General features: G+C 48.9%; 1 protein-coding gene across 1 annotated transcript in view; it reads left to right on the plus strand.

The window, feature by feature from the left end:
* Positions 1-274: 274 nt before the first annotated feature.
* Positions 275-19,555, plus strand: part of PTPA (protein phosphatase 2 phosphatase activator) — a 42,568-nt gene continuing 23,287 nt past the window's right edge. Inside the window, exons 1-6 of the mRNA XM_044992483.1 lie at positions 275-420; positions 3,941-4,041; positions 7,171-7,257; positions 13,935-14,060; positions 15,164-15,281; positions 18,376-18,475. Coding sequence (XP_044848418.1) covers positions 396-420; positions 3,941-4,041; positions 7,171-7,257; positions 13,935-14,060; positions 15,164-15,281; positions 18,376-18,475 — 557 coding nt within the window. The 5' untranslated portion in view covers positions 275-395. The remainder of the gene's footprint in view (positions 421-3,940; positions 4,042-7,170; positions 7,258-13,934; positions 14,061-15,163; positions 15,282-18,375; positions 18,476-19,555) is intronic.

Consider the following 19,555-nt stretch of genomic DNA (forward strand, 5'->3'; position numbering starts at 1 on the left):
CACACCCTGATATTGGGGTGCCCAGATCCGGATCTGCCTTACATCCCATCCCACAGTAACCCAGTTCAGAGGCAGGTGGGGGAGTCCCCTAGCTACTGACTGACTCGTGTTCCACATGGTTATCTACTTCTCTGAGGCCTGAGATTAAGCCAGCCCCCAAAGGTTCCTTAATTGACACGAGTGCCCCGCACAAACATGGCCGCCCGAGGTACCTTTGAGTGCCCCGCACAAACATGGTCGCCCTAGGTACTTTCGAGTGCCCCGTGCAAATATGGCCGCCCGAGGAGCTCTATGGTGGACGACGTGCCCGGCACAAAGATGGCCGCCCGACAGTTCAGTTGTGCTAGGAGGTGAAAGGTGAAAGGTGATAACGGCGGGGGCCTGGTTCCAGGAAGATGGCAGAGAGCGAGCGGCAGACAGGTAGGGAGGAAGCTCTGTGGGGGTGTTTGGTGGTGGTAGCGTGATGTCCTCCATGGGAGTGGGGCGGCACTGGGCAGGGGTTCTGTGCCCCATGGTGAGGGCCGGGGTCTTGTGTGGTGCCCGGAGGGGGGAGGCTAGGTGATGCCGTCTATGGGGGCAGGGGATCCAGTGCCCCCCCCCAGTGTGTGGGGAAGGCAGGGACATGTCTTCTATGGGGGCAGGGGGTCTCTGTGCCCCATAGTGTGTGTGTGGAAGGCTGGGTGATGCTTTCTATGCGAGCAGGGGTCCTGTTCCCTATATTGGGTGGGGAGTCTGAGTGATGCCCTCTATTGGGGCAGGTGGTCTCTGTGCACCAAAATGGGGGGAGGACTGGGCTCCTCAAGAGTCCATGTATCCTGGGGTGGGAAGGGTGAGTGGGGGGATTCTGTAATGTAGGGTTCCCTGCCCCTTAGTAGGGATGGGATCTTGCTGTACTCTTGTGGGGAGTGTTTCTGTGCTTGGAGCTTCACGGTGTGGGGGAGCAGGCTGTGATGCCCCTCTTTGAGATTGTTATTCTGATGGCCCGTACTGGAAGCCCCAGAGAGACTGATGCTAGGTGTGGGGCTGGGGGTGTTACTCTCCCCCTGGCTCACAGGTGAAGTTTTGTATGGGGAGGAGTAGCTGCTAGGAGGCTCACTATGGGGATAGCAGTTGGAGGTGGCTGTGCTTTGTGGGGGCTACAGAGGGGATATGGGGGAATGCTGGTTCACTGAAGTTGTTGTTGGCACCTTGGACCTTCTACCTGACTGTCACTGGCTGTATCTTGGGCTGCTGCTATTCTGGGGATAGACCACTGGCCCAAAGCAACCCTTTTGCCGCTGATGTTATTAATGTGTATGGGCACTCCTCAGCCAAGTGTCTCTCTCTCTCCTATATTAAACATCTCCTGGTGCAGGCCATTTCAGAATCTAGACCAGTGGTTAGAGCAGAGGATTGGGAGTCAGGATATCGGGTTTCTATTCCAGCTCTGGGAAAATTACTTAGCATCTAGGAGCCTCAGTTTCCTATCTGTAAAATGGGGCTAATATCTACCTTCTCTCAGGAGTTAAGTATATGTGGAACATACTTTGAGATCCTTAGAGATTATGTGCTATAGAAGTGAAAAGGATCCAAAGAGAATTTGGAGCAAATGTACAGAGGTGATTCAAGTGTAGTAGTGTTTTTTGTTTTGAAATTCAGGTGGCATTTGTTTGTCCCCCATATATGACAATTGGAAGGGAATTAACAGTGCTACTTAGTGTCACTTGTGGATGAAGCTATTGTTCAATAATTCTTAAAAGAATCAAATACAAGAAACAAATGCAGAGCTGAGATCCAGCAGCTCTCTGGTTTCTGACTGAAGCGCTAAGGTATTCTGTTACCTGAGATGCCTTCTCTGAGCTGGATTAGATCCAGGTGCATAAGTGACGTTTTCCTGGTGGGGAAAAAACTGGGCAAGTCTCCATTGTCAAGGTCAGTTCTTACCACAAAATACCCTCTTCTCCTCCCCAGAGCACAGTTCCTTGGCTCTTGCCTAGAAACAAGTTGTTGTATATGTATTACAGTAGCCCCTTTTGTGCTAGGTGCTATACAACACCTGGTAAGAGGCAGTCTTTACCCCAGAGAACTTGCTTTCTAAATAGACAAGAGGTGTGTGGGGGAAGAAGCACAGAGAGATGAAGTGAGTTGCTCAACAATGGCAGAATTGGGATCATAGCTCGGGCCTTCTGAGTCCCAATCTAGTGTCTTCTCTTCAGGCCATCCTGTCAGTGAATCCTCCTCTGTCCTGTTACAGGTGATCAACCTTTTTGCTAGTCAAAGTTTTCACATCTTCCTTTATCAGTGCACTGGGGGTTTATTGAACTTGCAGTTTGTTGTCTTTGATTTGTAAAGCATTATTTAAAAACCACTTACAATAATATGACGTTATTTAGTTGTGAGTTTGTTAAGCTGCAGTTTTTTCTGAATACAGATACAATTCCACCTTTATATCTGGGTCTCTCAAAGTACTTTACAAATGTCTGTTAACTAACCCTCAATGGTATTATATTGTAGAAGGGGAAATTAAGGGACAGAGAGGTTAAATGACTTTCCTGAAGCAGCACAGTGAGGCTGTGGCAGAGCTTGCAATAGAATGCAGGAGTTTTGACTCCTATTTGTCTGCTGTGATTCTAGACAGTGCTACCTTGCTGGAGAAACGGGAAGAGCTGGTGAACACTTCTGGGCAGTATAAACTGTGCAAGTGATTTATAAACATTTTTCTTTTAGGCAGTTCAACTTTTGTTGGAAAATGATGTTTAGCATTTTCCGTTAGTGCTAAGAATGATTGTTTAAGTGTTGTCTGGGTACTCGGTGCTGGACAAAAGGTTTGAAATGTTCTGGGGTTGAAAGCATTAATCAAGGGACTCTGATATAGCTCATAATTTCATGCTTAAATACCCTCTTGGTTTTCTGATTCACTGTTGTTTGCTGTATTGCATCTTGATTCTAAGTTTGCTAATGGCAATGCGATGCAAATATGCCTTTAACCTTGTGGCAATGTTTCCCCCTCTGCAGTGTCCTCGTGTGGGACTGCAGGCTGAGACTAGAACCAATTGTTCACCTTGGACTGCAGAGGAATTAGGAAAGGAGTGACCCATATGTCAGGGTTTATTTCCTTTTTGTGAAAGCTCAGGGGAAAGGAGGTTCCTGGCTAACTGTGTACCCGGGTCGGAGAGCAGGAATGTTGCTGATGTTCTGCATTAATTATTTGCATGTCTATCGTGCCTGTCATCCCAGGATCTCAATGTGCTTTATAAAGAAGCTCAGTTCGTACTTCTCAGCATCACCCTAAAGCCAGCCTAGGGACACTAGTTCAGTACCGAGAGAAGAGTGCCACCTACTGAATCACTGATGCTTTGTGTTCATTGCAAAAAGAGGATGTATTTTTACATGGAGATGGCTCCCAATGTAAAACCACACCTTTTGCAGTGAAGACCTACCCTAATGCTATGATTGCCATGATGCCTAGAAAACACTGGATGATGATTAGGCTGGTGGTGTACTGAGACCACTGCCTCTCATGCTGACCAATATTGTCTCATTGTTCACTTATACTCCCCCTCCCTCCTTTTCCATCTGTTGTCTCTTGTTTTAGACTGAAGTTCTTTGGGGCTGGACAGGTCTTTTTGTTCTGTGATTGTACAGTGCCTAGCACAGTGGGATCCTGGGCCACGGCTAGGGCTCCTAGGTGCTATGGTAATACAAATGAGAAAGAATAATGCTATTTTCTGCAGTGTCCTGGGATTGCTTGGGGCTCAGCCATCAAGATACTGAGCAGGCCTGACACTGCTTAGCATGAGAGACCTGATGGGATCAGAGCATGAGGGTGAGAACTGGTCACAGAGTTCAGTACCTTTTGGTCCAGAAAAATGAACATTGCTGTCTAAGAAGTGGCTGTGATTAAAGGGGGCGTCTTTAATGTCTGGCTATGTTTGACCTCTCTCTCTTCTTTGTCTTCCAGGCTCTCCTGAGGAGGCAACTCCTCCCCTCTGCCAGAGCTTCATGATCCCCAAAAAGGAAATACACATGGTACCCGACATGGCCAAGTGGAAACGCTCTCAGGTATGGAACTGGGTCCAGGGACAGTCTGTTAGTGCCTGATGTGTCCCTGGGGCAGCATTTGCATGGAAAAGGCCAAGCATGGTTTGGGCCTAGCTAATGGACTGAATGGGGTTGGGTTGAGCTATGTGGAATAATTCTTTTTAAAAGCAAAAGAGCAGTATGGCTAATGCCATGTGAATTGTCATAAAGTTCGTCTACCCCAGTAAACTTTAATGACAACAATAGGGGGCTTTTGGATACTGGCAGCTGTTGCGTGGGGAGTAATTTTGTGATGGCAGGTAGGTCTTGTCTATGTTGACACCAGTGTATCCTGTAGTTCATCGCCAGTGGCAGCTGTAGGGTAGACAGAGCTCCGGTGTTTTTTGCCAACCTGTAGGATTAGACAACACAGTGGTAAAATGCTTGAGCCCTGTCTACACTCTGACTTTTGCTACCACTGCTGGTGAACCATTTTTCCTCTACAGAAGTGTTGAAGGGATGAGAGCCTGGAAGAGGAGGAGAGAGATTCCTCTGTGAGCTCTGATTAACACACAGGCATGGTCTGTGCTGCAAGGAGATCCATACTCCTCATGATCACGTTTAAACATGTTGCTAGCAGAGTTCTAGGCACATTACCATTGCAGACAGGGTGTAGTCTGAGAAACGTGATTGTGGCTGGAGTGACTCTGATCTCACTGGGACCATGGTATTAAACCCTGTCTACAGATGGTAGCAATTGTGACGTGAAAAATATTCCTCCGGGTTCTCGTAAATAAGAAGTGTAAGGTCCTATTTATGCTGTGGCTAAAACAGAATCAGGGGACCTGGTTGCAGCATGGTTAAAAGTTGCAGGGCTATAGCTTTGGCCAGGGTAGGGCTTTAGTCCAGTTATGGAGAAAGAAGTCACCAGGTACTCAGGATTTAATCCTAATCATGTTGTAATGGGTGCCTTTACTCAGGGTAGGCAGAGCCCAAAGTGTCATGGTGAGGGGTCTAAAACTATTAGGACTATCCTCCTAGAAGTGTTACCCATTCCTGCATAGAGTCTAGGCTACAAAGTGACTTTATAAGAATTATAACTGTCTTGATATGTCTACCCTGGCCCTTCAAACCCTGCTAGAACCTAGTTTACCCCCGCAGTGATTGCACTGAAGTTTGAGATGGTTTCAAATATAGTTTTCCCTCGAGTGTTGATCGGGCCTGTCATGATAGCCCTGTCCACAGTAAAGAAGTATCCATGCAAAACGTGTCTTTGGCCCAGCCATGATAGAGCATGTTGTTTCCTTTTCTGTATCACCCTCCATGTTTTAACCAAACAGGAACAAAATGTTAAGTGTGATCACCAAACATAGTTTCTTAATATTTCCACTACTTGCATCCGAAGAAGTCGGTATTCACCCACGAAAGCTCATGCTGCAAAACGTCTGTTAGTCTATAAGGTGCCACAGGATTCTTTGCTGCTTCTACGGAACCAGACTAACACGGCTACCCCTCTGATACTTTCTTAATATTGTTATAACATAGCTTTCCGTCCTCAGGTATGTTTACAATCCGTCCTGTCATGGTATAATATGATCCCTGATATGGTAGTTCTTAGACTTGAGGTGGCTGTCAGTCTAGGTACTAACCTAAGAAATCGACAGAAGTTGGCCCTTCCTAATGTTGGTGTTGGAAAAGGGAGTTGATGAAGATATGGTAGTTCTGTTGGTGTAGAAGGGACCTTAGCAAAGGTTTTACTACTAGCACAATTGCAGTTGTTACATTGCAATACATTGGGACAACTTCAGGCTCTCTGTGCACTTTGACTTTTCCCAGTGTTATATCCGTCTGGCTGTGTGTGTGAACTTGCAACAGTTGGCTTCTTGGTCAGTCCAGCTCTCTTTGGACTAGATTGAGGCCATCCCCTTTGTCAGCAATACTGTTTCGTTGAGACTTTAACCTCTCATCTAACTGGCCTGAGTGATGTAATGAGTTTGACAATTCTGAGCATTTCTTGAACTTGATGCCCACAAGCAATGTGGTATCTGCTCCAGCACATTGTGGCCAACACCCTTTTCACCAGGTTTTTTTTTAAACTCTTGGGGAAGAGCCAGGAGAAGAGATCATTTTAAATGGTTAAAAAACCAAAAACACCAGTCCCACATAGAGGGCCTGTAGTGGCACTGGGGTGGCTGTTTGTAATGGGGTCTGCTTAGCTTGATGCAGAAGAAAGGGCTGCAGAGGTAAAGCACATAATTCCTGAGGTAAATGTTTTGGCTTGAACCCCAGGAACTGTCAGGATCTGTGTTCTTGTGTCTATGGTCCAAACTTGCTGCTGAGGGGTGGGGACAGCAGGGTGGGAATAGCTCTTGCATGGGGATCAAGCTATGATGCCACCAAGGGGTCTTAAATAATAACAAGGTCTTCACAAAGGCCTGCGGTGGAAGCTTCCTTTGTCCCCTTGCCTGGGCTTTAAGTCTTATTTCTGCCCAGGGCTTCTGTAGCAGGAAGTTATGGGCTCGCCCAGATATTTGAAAGTGTCTCCCCTCAAAAAGAAAAAAGCCATTCGCTGCTCCCAGGGCTTTGTGGCAGCCGGACTCTGTTCTGTACGCGGCGCTTCACAAGCAGGGGGGTTGAAAGAAGAGAGAGAAAGGTATGTGCTTGGGGCAACTTTCAGCCACTTCTCCTAATTGTGGGTAGCGTGAAAGAAGGCCTGGCGCAGAGAGCAGGAGAAGTAGATAAAGAAAGAGGTTTGGGAGAAGTGATATGGAGTAGGAAGAAACAAGCAGTGATGTAGACAGGGCCAAGATTGTGCAAAGCCTGGACATGAGGCGCTTGAACGTGGCATGGTCAGAGACAGGAACTTGGCAAGGGGATTCAAGGAGGAGGGTCGTGGTTTGGGCTGTTTGTACAGAGAGCTTGGTCAGTGTGATGTCACCACCGAGGGTTCAAAGTGCACTTAGTGCTGTTCCAGGAGTTCCCATCGGTCTAGGACAAGGCAGTAGCAGTAGCAGCAGAACAAGCCGTGTCCTGGGCTATCCCAGGAAACTGATGCCGTGGGTTGGGCATCATCCCTTCGGTTGGCTCTAGGCTTCTCACGCTGGCGTTGCTTGGCTCCGAAGTAACTGTCAGTGCTCAGCTAACACCCCTTCTGCTTGTGTTTGTTTGCAGGCGTATGCAGACTACATAGGCTTCATCCTCACCCTGAACGAAGGTGTCAAGGGCAAGAAGCTGACCTGTGAATACAAAGTATCTGAGGTGGGAAAAGGGCCCAGCCCTGTTATTTCCAATCTTGCATTTGCTCTGCTTTTGCTGGTTTGCCTTCCACAGCAGGGCCCAGGGCTGCCACGGCTGCTTTCCTGGTGCCCCACAGAGAACAAAGTGGAGCCAGACTGTATCTGCTTTCCTCATTAACAGTGGTAGAGCAGCCTGTGGGGACAAGAAGTACCAGCATGCAATGCTTCATCTGGTAACGAGGTGCCTTTTGCTTACTCGCAAAACTTGTAATTGAGCAAAGTGAAAGGAAGCTGGGGTGTTTAGGGGCTCGGGGTGAAGAAGAAGAGCGGCCTTGTTCTGTCCATACCCACTACGCTATTGCTGCCTGCTCTCAACCAGAAAACAAGAAGCCATCTTATTTAATGGCTATTGTGGAGGATTGGGAGTCTTGGGTTCTCTTCCTGCTGACTTGCTGTGTGACCTTGGGCAAGTACCTCAGTGTCCCCTTCTCTCAAATGGAGATATTAGTAGTGACCTCCCAGTGAGGGCTGTGAGGTTTTATTCGTTCATGTTTACTCTGACCTGAAAGATGCTACAGATGGGAAAAATATTGCTTCCCCTTTGCCCTCGGTGCCAACGTTGTTTGGCTTTCCTGTGTCTTCACCCCTTAGGGGACAGTTAGATTCTTCAAGCTGCCTTTCCTGCGCTGTTGTCTGGGCAGCAGTTACAGCTGCTCCTGCCCCTTGGTGTGAAGCCTGTCAGAGTCTCTAATCTCTATTGTTTGAACAAGGGGTGTGGTGCAGAGAGGTTTACCCTGGATCCTTGCATGCAGCTAGCCTTGCCCTGCTGTGCCTGAACTCTGAGTGAGCCCTGCTGGGCCCTATCTTGAGTAGCATTGGCTCCTGTGAGCTCAGGGCAGATTTTTGGCTGGGCACAGACTGTCTAATGCTGCACTTCGTGTTCTTTTAATCTGATTTATGAGACGTGAGTAGAACACAGACTGGGTGAGGGAAGGAAGAGATGAACTTGGACCAAGGTGACCTAAGCACTAGTTCAGAGGTGTTCAGCAGGCCCTTAGGGGACGGTAGGGCATTAGTGACCTGGTTTCCCCCAGAGGAGTTTTGTGTGTGTGTCACCTGGTAACATTTGTAACACTGCAGCTCCTCGTGTGCAAGTGGGCTGAAAGTTCTTTCAGCATAGTGGTGTTTGAGGCCAGAAGTGGGATTCAGAGTGGACTCTCAGGGTTATAATGCAGATTTCCTCTTCACGTGCATTATCCCCTGGAACTTATCATGTTTCCGTCATTATTCCAAAGTAAGCAGTGGTGTAGCACTGACCTGTGGTTATTGTGTCAGTCACTGAACTCCTCATCTTCCAAGCAGCGCTGGACTGAGTCCAGTGCAGAGTGACTAAGAGAATTTCATGGGACCCTCTTAGCTCTTTCCAGCTATAACCAGTCACAACTGTGCCGGTTAATGGGGGTGCTTAAAGGAGACCTGCAAGTGGCAGAGGGAGGAATGAACTTGTGCCCTGTCTGGCTGCGGCTTTGTGGGGGGAAAAGGAGGAGGCCTAGAAGGAAGGTTTTGGGTTTTTTTTTCAACATTTTGGTTTTTGTTAGAGATATCAGGCTTGCCAGGGCTGGCCATCCGTGTTCTGGGGAGATTTCCCTTGAGGAGCTGGACATGTGGCTTAGAAACTCACTCGCCCTTTGCTGAAAGAACAGGGCTGTGGAATCTCTACCAAAAGCACTTTTCTTCCAACTTTTGTTCAGGCATTTGGTTAAATAGAAGCTGCCAAAATCCCATTTTAAACAGTCTGAATAAAAACCATTCCCCCTTTCAGTTGTTCAGGGTTTGCCTGCACAGTGTGCCTCTGTCATAATCATGTTGGTCTCCAGTCGTCATTAGAGTATTACAGGGTAAAGAGGGTAGCAAGACCTGAATTTCTAATGTATAAAACAATCAGAACAATAACTTTAAACCCCAGCCGCCCACCCTTCCAGGCCTTTAACCGTCATAAAGAAGCAGAAAAAGCATGAATCCGTTTCCCCCCCCTCCTTGGCAGATCCCCTTGAAATGGTTTTAGTGCAAGTGACAAATACCAAATGTGATGTCAACAACTAAGAAAGTCACAGGAAACTTATCTTGCTGCCTTCATGCTGAGCAGGGTAGAAACCTGTGACTGAAGGCAAAATGAATCTGCTTTCCTCTGGGGTGGAAGGTCCAATGGGTTGCCCTGTTGATGAGGCTGCATCCATCTTCTTCCTCCTTCCCTACTCCCTGCTGAGGTTCCTTCTGCATCTTTATACCTTCCTTGCTGATCAAACACTTGGAACTCCTGCCTGCACCTAACGCTCCCTCAAATCCTTCCTTTGCATGCACATCCTCCTTGCAACTGATCACTTGTTGGTAATGGGAGAGGAGAGACCAGACCACCTGCAGGATATTGAGCGTCTGAACCCTGTCGTGTGGCTAACTTAGGCCTGGTCTACACTAGGAGGCGGGGTCGATGTAAGATATGCAACTTCAGCTACGTGAATAGCGTAGCTGAAGTCAAAGTATCTTATTTCGACTTACCTCCCGTCCTCACGGCGCGGGATCGACAGCTGCAGCTCCCCCTGTTGACTCCGCTACTGCTGCTCGCTCTGGTGGAGTTCCGGAGTTGACGGGAGTGCGTTCGGGGATCGATATATCGCGTCTAGATGAGACACGATATATCGATCCCTGATAAACCTATCGCTACCCGCCGATCCGGCAGGTAGTGTAGCCAGACCCTTAGAGTGTGATCCTGCAAAGGGAGCAGACTTAGTGTGTGAGCATGCTTAGCTCCTGTTGCAATCAAATGAAGTCACTGGCGGCTGAGTGCACTCCACGCCTCTCATGAGGTGCTGATCCACCTGGCAGGACCAGACCTTCAGACTGTAACCTCTGTGGCACCGGCCTGGGTTTTCATATTGCACTGAACACACAGGCTGCACTTAATAAATAAGAGGGCTGAGCATCTGCCTGTTGGCTGCATATGGCTCCCACAGTGGAGGCTGAGTGTCTGGCTGCTTGCTGGGAGATGTTCTTGGAGCTGTCTCCCAGGCCAGTCTGTAGTAACAGCTGTGGCTTTGGCATGCATGTCTAATGTGGCAGGGAAGGGTTAATTTTGAGCTTCCAAGTGAGCAGAATTGGGGCAAGAGAACATGCAGCCTGCAGAGAGGTCTCAGACCCTTGAAATAGTCCCTGTGAGTCCAGATCACATTTATTTTTATGGGGTTTGCCCACTTCCAACTTGCATTTGGGACTCTCCTGCACTTGAGTGGCTGTCACCCAGCTCTGGGGTGACTTGCTTGGATTCTAGGGGGGAAGGGTGGGATAGAGGCAGTCACTCTTGACACCAAGGTGCCTGACTGCTCGGGCTCTAGAGGGGACATTTGCCATCTCATTGCCTCCAGTTGGCCGGCTGATGCTCACAGGAGACGCTGTCAGGTCACTGTTCCATAGGAGGCTACAGGGTTCACCTTTGTGATCACAGGGCAGATTTTGGTCTGGGAGGGCGACAGAATGCAAAATCAGCACAACAGAAAGAAGAGCGGTGGCGGTGGGAGGATTCGCCCTTGCTCTGATGCCTGGGAAGGTAAAGTAAAAATAGAGTCTAAAAACCTAGCCACCCAAGACCATGCTGCAGTGGTTCTGATTGCTGAGCTCCTGTGAGCCCTGCTGTTTCCCCTGACTGGGTTCACCTCTGGCAGTATGAGTTTCCTCTGCCATGTTAATTCTGCTGGGCAATGGAAACCTGCCCCTTTCAATAAGCCCCCGTTCAAAAGGCCCTGAGCCCAAAATGAGCTGCGTCTCTTTAATTATTTATTGGCATGGCTGAGCCAGCAGCTGGGTCCTGCTCTCCTGCGTTCAGCTGGGCTGTTTTTAATCCCTTTAAAGCAGGCGAGTGAGGAAGGGATGCGTGACTCTGCCTCCCCTCCCTGAGGCCTGGAGGCAGAGACTGCAAGGGGGACAAAAGAAGAAAATCTCTTGCCAGCCATTTATCCAGCCGGCACCGAGCGCCGCAGTCACGGCTCGGTGAGAGGGTTTGAAATACGGGAGCTGCTCGTAATGAGCTGCTGCTGCTGCTGGCGGATAAATCACTGGCGTTATTTAATTATTTAACAAAAGCCACTGCCGGGGCCTCTGTTGATAATTGGAGGGGAGTGTGGTAGCCAGGTCGGGCTGAGCTGAAAACCAAGCCCAACCCCATTGGGGGAGGGCCAGTCTCTGTGTTCTGGATTTGTACAGTGCCTTGCACCACGGGGTTCTGATCGACGATGGGGGCTCCAACACCACAGTACAGATAATAAATAATAATAGTCTCGTCCCACTTCGCTCGAGTCACGGGTGCTGCCCTGCCGCGGATTCCAGCCTGTGATCTTACAGTGGCTCCCAGGTTGCATGTGGCCTGTCGTCTTCCCCAGTGCATCTGCAGATGCTGTGTTTAGGGTCCCCGCTGCGCTTTCCCTGCTTTACTCTGTTCTTGCCCACCCACCAATCACAGCCATCCTCTTTCGACCCCTTCACTGCTCCGGATTTGGGGCTCCTTTTGCAGCAGATAAATCCTAGATTCCTGCTGTATGACTTTATGCTGCACCCTCACTTGTTTCCAGCAGCTCCTCTGGAGCCAGTGTCTGGAGAGGCACCCGCTCAGCTAACTGCAGATGTCCCGAAAGACCTCCCTGCAGTGGAGAGGGTGTGGGGGGAGGAGACTCGCTGCTGGTTCAAAGGCAGAAAAGTGCTGCCTGCCTGTCTCTCCTCCCCCGCCCCTCCAGTGGTGCTTCAAGGGCTAGAAACTTGCTAGGCTCTGCTGTTTCCTAGTCCTCTTCTGACAGGCAGCATGAAGAATTGAACCACAGCCCAGGAGACCTGCCGGCTTCACACGGTCGATGCCTCCAGCAAAGTCAAACCGCCCCTGCCTTGTCTGTCCTCTTTCTCTCCTTGAAGGAGGAATCCCCTATTGAGACCGTGGTGCCTCTGTTGCCCAGGGCCCAGCCGGCCGCCGGGGTGACCAATGTGGCTCTGGCTGCTCCGACTCGGGAATGGAGAATCTCAAATATGTTGGCAGGTGGAAATATCTCACAGTTGTTAGTGGAGCCTTTTAGTGCTGCCTTCTGCAGCTTAATCCACTGGCTGGGGTTTGGACAATGATCCTGCCACTACGTTTTGGCTTTGTAACTGAACCGGGGCCGTAGTGGCTGCACCCAGTGGGCCTCTGCTCCTCAGCTCTGGGCCCAGGGGGCCTTTGCATGTCCTGAGCTCAAACCCTAAAGCCTCTCCAGCAGGCTGCATGTACCCGAGCATGCTCTGTATTGCCTGCCAGTCTCTGCCCCTCGTAGTCGTCTCTCTTGCCCAAGGTTCCCCATTACTTAGAATCCTGCTCTCCCTTTGCTCTGGCTGTGTCAGCCCCTCCTTTAACCCCTTCCCAGGCTGCTTCTCTCTCTTCACATCAAAATCAAGCTCCTCTGCCTTTCTTGCTCCTCGGTGGCATCTCACTGTTCCTTCATCATCGTCTTCCATTCTCAGCATCATGCCATCAGTCACACCTCCCTCCTCTTTGGAATGCCTCCTGTCCTGCCCCTGCGCCAACCGCTTTCCCTCCCTGCTTTCAAATCTCGCCTCAATCTCTCCTGGGAATCCTCCTTTGCATGAGTGAGACTGTTAGCTCTTTTGGGTGGCGACCGTATCTCGTATGTGCGCATTTGTGAAGTGCCCTGTGCACTGATCGTCTGATTTGCAGAGAGGATTGATACTTCTGGAAATCAGACTATGACAAGTATTAGGTGGAGTCCTGATCGAGGTTGGGGCCCCTTAGTGCTTGGCATTGTGTAAACACCTAGTAAAAGAGACTCTCTGCCCCAAGGAGCTTACAGTCTAAATAGACAGGACAGACAAAGAGTAGCGGGGAAACAGAGACCCCAGTTCTCAAAGGTATTTAGATGTTTAACTCCTATTTGGAGTTAGAAACCTAAATGCCTTTGAGGATCTGGGCAGAAGTGACTTGACCAAGGTCAGTCAGCAGCAGTCAGGATACTTTCTAAACAGCATATTGTGTCGTGTGGAGAATATTAGATCTAAAGTGTGTGGTGCAGAGCCCACAACTGCGTGTCAGAGACCCCTTAATGATGTGGCCCTACCCCCCAACCTACTCCTCCCTCCCCTGGTTTGGTCAGGTTCTCTTTGCAAGTATTCAGACTAGGGACTTCCTTTTTTAAGATGAGATCTTCGACTCTGGAGCACAGTTATGTGACCATTTAAAAAAAAATCTGCAACAATAGAGCATCTTATGTGGCCATAGTATTGCATTGTACATGGGTCTGTGAGTCCCTGGAAGAGATGTCTGCCTTCTCAAGCTGCTGTTAATGAGTGGCTGTATCTGGGCTCTCAGAAAGCCCAGGTCAGTATGGGATGTGGGCTGTTGTCTCTCGGACTGGACTGTCCTTTCCCGATGCGAAGGGTTGGGGCTGGCCACTGTGGACCTTAGAGAGATGATGTGTACCCATTATCCCCTTCCATCCCTTGCAAGGTCCGTTTGGGGGTCTGCGACTCAATGTCAGGAGAACACGGGCAGGTGCAGGTAAAACAGAAATGTTGGCGCCTGGGGCAATGGTTTTAAGGTGACTGGCTTGTACTTGTGTGTGAGACTTTCTTCTCCTGTCTGATTGTGAGCTGTCCCCCATTCTGTCCCCGTAGCCAATTGAAAAGCTGATGGGGCTCCTGGATACCCTCGACAGGTGGATTGATGAGACCCCGCCAGTGAACCAGCCCTCTCGCTTTGGGAATAAGGCCTTCAGGACTTGGTACGCCAAACTAGACCAGGTATGTAGGGGTTGGGAGAGAGTCTCTTAGATGGTGGACTTAAAAGGGTGGCTTCATCAGCAAGAAGTATGTCTTGCAATGATCATGGAAAGGCTGCCATCCTCATGTTGTACCTGGGTAGTCAGTAGATTGACCCACCAATTTGCAGGGTTAGATGGGGACTATGTTTCAGGTCTTTTGATCTCGGGTCTGGTGCTGGTCTTGAACCCCCGTGGGAGCACAGCTCACCTTTACATGCCCTTTGACAGGGTCTTTGTCCCATGGAGATAATCCCCAGGAGCTTTACTGACTGCTGTCCTCCTTTAATCATCCATTGTGTCCACCTGCCTGTAGATATGGCAGATGGGAGCAGGCGCGTGATGGCCCATGGCATAGCTTGGCCTGCCTCAGCTGAGAGGGCTCACCCCAGAGAAGGCTCCGTGGAGCTCGCGGAGGCAGAGTGCACTGTAGTAGGCTGCAGTGCATTTACCCATGGGCTCCTTCTGGTCCCATAGATACACTGCGTTGCAGGTTGTTAAAGTTTCATTTCGAGGGCACTGAGTGCCAGAGAAAGGTACTAGGTTGATGGCTTTGGAGACTGAAGTCCTCTCTCTCCAAAAAAGGATACAGGCCAGGCAATGACCGGGCAAGAGCTCCGCACGCTGCTCCCCTGTATGCCGCAGTCCTGCCCTGGAGAGACCACCTCCCGCAATTGTAGGGGAATTCACTCGCCAGGTCATCTAAGCCTGGGCTGCTCTGCTGGGACTGTCAACAAGTGGGGCGTCTGTATCAAGGGCTTATCAGTGGAAGAAGCCCTTACAGCGGGCAGGGGAAGAAGCCACTCTCTCTGACTAAATCTCTGCCACCCCAACTGGTGACCTACAAATTCACCAGCCTGGAGACAATTAATGCTGCTCCTTGTATTGGCCTGTAACAGGTGCTTTTGAATAATGTTGGAGTTCCTTATTTTCCCCTAATCAATCGGGTCTGTTGGAGGGGGTGGCTCGCTCCATGCAAAACCAACTCCAACCAATAGCGAGGGTGTTGGTGGTGCCTTGTACCTACCTTTTGGGTTGTGGCACATTTAGGTTAACGCTCAGGAACCTTTTGTTGTTGTGTTTAAGGAAGCAGAAAACTTGGTTAAAACAGTGATCCCCAAGCATCTGGCTGAAGCTGCACCAGAGATAGCCGTATACCTGAAGGAATCTGTGGGGAACTCCACCCGCATCGACTATGGGACAGGTACCTTCATGTGCACACTTAATTCATCTAGCTTTGCTGGGCTTAGATTCCCCACCGTGAATTCACCCCTACAGTCAATATATGCCATGGCAGGGAACTGCTCTGGATCACGCCAAGGCTAAAACTGTCCAGGAGAGAGCAGGGGATCAGAATCTGATTATACCAGAGCTGTGATTGATGTAGAGTCTTGGCTGCCTCCACTTCAGTCCTAGTCATCTTAAGGTTTTCAAAATAAGCATTCTTAGCTTCCCTATAGCATCTTTCATCCGAGTGCTGTAGAAACATTAATTGACCATTGCAACCACTGTTGAAATGCTCTCACTTCTGGCATGTACCATGGGAGCTGCTTAACAGCGCACAGCAACACTGCACGATGGCGTAGAACAGAAGTGTATACGGAGTATTGTGTGCAGCTGAATCACAGGGGGGAGTTTAAGGAGCTAAAATGTAATATCTTGGATTGGAATCAGATCAGGAAATGAGTTAATATTCATACCCTGTGAGAAGTGTCTTCAGATCGTAAGTGGCCACAAATGTTTGCTACGTGTGGCATAAATACCACATAGGACCTTTAAGACCTAGTGTGAGAGCAGAATCGGGCCCAGGGAGAAATGTCAGAATCAAACGCTGGAGTAATTCCATTGGCTTTAGTTAGGTTGTTTTGGATTTACATCAGTATGAGAGCAGACCCTGAAATTCCAAGGAGTCCCACCTGTATGTATTGGAGGAAAAGGGCTCGGAGAGGAATGTCCAGCTAATGACTTAATCAGATAGCTGGAGGGAGGGTCATTGTAGCATGCCAGGAGCCTGAAATATGTGACTTCTGTAATGTGCTGGGTAAGGAGAGGAGGAGAATTGAGATAAAGAGATGAAGAAACACAGGTATGCAAATCTCACCAGCGGTGCTGCAGCTCTTGATCGCCAGGGGGAGATGTTGCCTTTGGTAATGGACCTGTTGACTTAGACTGTCAGTTGCAGCTTGGTGAGGGAAATCCAGTCTCTCCACCACTCCTCTGTCTTGAGCATTGGGTTCTGTATTCTTTCAGATCAGCACTGCTAGACCTTTGGTGCAGCTTGTTCATATCCCAGCAACTGCACGGCTTTATAAAGTGGAGCCACCTCCTTTATTTACTCTCTTTATTGCTGTAGTTTCTCTCACCGAAGGGGAAATTAAAAGCACCTTTCTGCAACCAGCCCCAATATCTTATGGGCTCTTCTGAGTGCTGCATTTATTCTGCTCTCTTCACTGTTAGGGTATGGCTACACTGGCGATTTGCAGCGCTGGAAAGCCTCCACCAGCGCTGCAATTAGTAAGTGGCCACACCTGCAGGGCACTTCCAGCGCTGCAACTCCCTGGCTGCAGCGCTGGCCGTACACCTCACTCGGCATGGGGAATAAGGATTCCAGCGCTGGTGCTGCAGCGCTGGTCATCAAGTGTGGCCACACACCAGCGCTGTGATTGGCCTCCAGGGAATAAGGTGTATCCCAGAATGCTTTTATAAATTACTCTCTTTGTTTTGTTATGCAGCCTCTCTTTGTTGAGCTCCGTTCTGTACCTGGCTGTAAACAATCAAATGAGAGGCAGGCAGGGAGAGTGAATGAAACAGAACGGAGCCGATCGGAGCTCCGTTTGAACTGCTTATCTATAAAAACAAACACTGATCACAGCAAACAGGAGCTATCTGTACCTGGCTGTGAACGATCAAATGAGAGGCAGGGGAAACAGTGTTGGATGCAGGCTGTTAGGGTTCGCAAACATTTTGTGATTTTTCCAATCTCTCTCTTCCCCGCTCCCTGTCACAGTACACCACAGGGAGTGAGTGAAACACGGGGGAGTCCGTGTTGGAGGCAGGCTGTTTGCAATTAGAGTTAAGACTAAGGGCTCATGAACATTTTGTGATTTTTCAATCCAGGGAAGCTAACACACAGTGTTGGCTCCAAAAATCCACTCTCTCTATCTTCCCTGCTCCCTGTCACAGTACACCACCCTCCACCCCCCTCTTTTGAAAAGCACGTTGGTGCACTTGAATGCTGGGATAGCTGCCCATAATGCAGCACTCCCAACAGCGCTGCAAATGCTCCAAATGTGGCCACACACCAGCGCTGGTAGCTTTGAGTGTGGCCACACACCAGCGCTGCTCCTACACAGCTGGATGACCAGCGCTGCAAACTACCAGCGCTGCAAACCGTAAGTGTAGCCATACCCTTAGCCAGAGGACAAAGCCGCATAGAGCAGGTGGCCCATGGCTGACAGTTGGGCACCTTAGGGCGGAGCTTTTCCCTGGGGTGGAGCAGGGCTAATGTCCCTCTGACATGGGGCCTTTTGAAAGTAGGAGGAAATCTGTTTAATTGCTAATGAGTGTTTATGTCCACCCCCAAACACACACGTCCCTCACTGGGTTATTCTGGAATCCTCTGTCTCCCCCATCCTCTTGATCAGCTCATAAGAAAGGGAGTTGCTTCCAACACTCCACTCTCTCAGTGCCTGGCTCTCAAAAATATTTCATTCTACAGGTAAATAAATTTGTTAGTCTCTAAGGTGCCACAAGGACTCCTCGTTGTCTTTGCTGATACAGACTAACATGGCTAACACTCTGAGAGATGAAACTGACATCTTAATTCCCTAAATATGAACAGGGAGGGTGTTCATGTGTGGGTGCAAGAGAAGTGTTGTTTAGTGATTCAATTTCTGGACTAGATTCAGGGCTTCTGAATTCTGCCACTGATTCACTGTGTGGTCTTGGTCAAGTCACATAACTCTTCTGTGTCTCAGTTTTCCCATTTTAAAGATGGGACTAATCCTTTGCTACTTCACAAGGGTATATGTTTAATTTGTTAATGGCTGTGAAGCACTGTGGGATCCTTGGATAGCGGGTGCTATGTAGGTATGAAATATTATTGTTGGGTGTTAATAATAGAAGGAGTCTTTTTTGTGATCTTATCCAAGTAAGAAGGAGCCTTTGTTGGTTGGGGTTCTGCCGCTCATGGGGATGTGATTGCTGTGTTCTCCAAAGAGCCATTGTGGCACCTGCAGAGAGCTTATCTATGATGGGAATTGCCAATGTTTTGTCTGTCTCCTTTCCTTCAATCCCAGGTCACGAAGCAGCATTCGCTGCCTTCCTCTGTTGCCTGTGCAAAATTGGTGTTCTCAGGGTGGACGATCAGCTGGCCATTGTCTTCAAAGTGTTTAACAGGTGAGGCAATGCAAGTACAGGTGAGGTAAAGCTGTTCCTAGGGCATTTTCCCCTCAAATATGTCTGTGGTTCACTGGTCATAAAGCATGTGGCCTGCAACCATCAGTCCACCACACCTAATTCTCGCTACTATCTGGTCATAATGTGCCCCCACACCCTTTGTGTTGTCACACTGCCTGATGTACAGTAATCTATGTGTCCCCACTCCAAATCCAAGATAGGAGGTGATTTGATCACTGTGTATATATACCTTCATGGAGAAAATGTACCAGCTGCTAACGGGCTCTCCAACCTAGTGGATAAAAGTATAATAAGAACCAATGACTCAAGGTAAAGCCAGACACATTCAAATTACAAATAAAGGATAATTTTTTTAACAAGTGGGGAGATTAACTAGTGGAAGAAACTACCAAGGGCAGTGGTGGATTCTCCATCTCTTAATGGCTTCAGGTCCAGACTCGATGGCTTTCTGGAAGATACATTGTAGTCAGTACAAATTATTAGGCTCAATATAGGGGTAACTGGATGAAATTCTATGGCTTGTATTACGTAGGAGATCAGACTAGACAATCTAATGCTATCCTCTGACCTTTCAGTCTGTGAACCTGCAAGCCCTCCATAGCTCCTCTTGAGAGCTGCCACAATGCAGGAGGTGGAGTTTGTAGTGGTGCAAGCAGAGAACCGGCCATTGGGACGCCTACGTTCTAATCCCAACTCTGCCACTGACTCGCTGTGTGAACTTGGGCAAGTTGCTTCTCCTGTCTGCGCTTCATTTTCCCCATCTGTAAAGTGGGGATGATCAATCCAATGGACTGTTGTACAGCTTAACTCAGGGATATTTGTAAAGTGCTTTGCGATCCTCCGGTGAAAAGAGCTGTGTGTGTGTGTGCGTGGGGGGGAGGAGTGTCATTGTTATCAGGCAACAGACAGAAAATTTTTACAGCAAAGTAAAATACACAGGGATGGTGTTCAAAAGCTGCTGCTCCATTGTTTTTTTTATCAAATTCAGTAAAAACCTCAGTGCTGTGTTTGCCATTAAATCTACTATCAGGCCCAATTTTCTCTATGGTCTTGTGGCAG

This window comes from Mauremys mutica, chromosome 18 (assembly GCF_020497125.1).
Source record: "Mauremys mutica isolate MM-2020 ecotype Southern chromosome 18, ASM2049712v1, whole genome shotgun sequence".
NCBI lineage: Eukaryota > Metazoa > Chordata > Testudines > Geoemydidae > Mauremys > Mauremys mutica.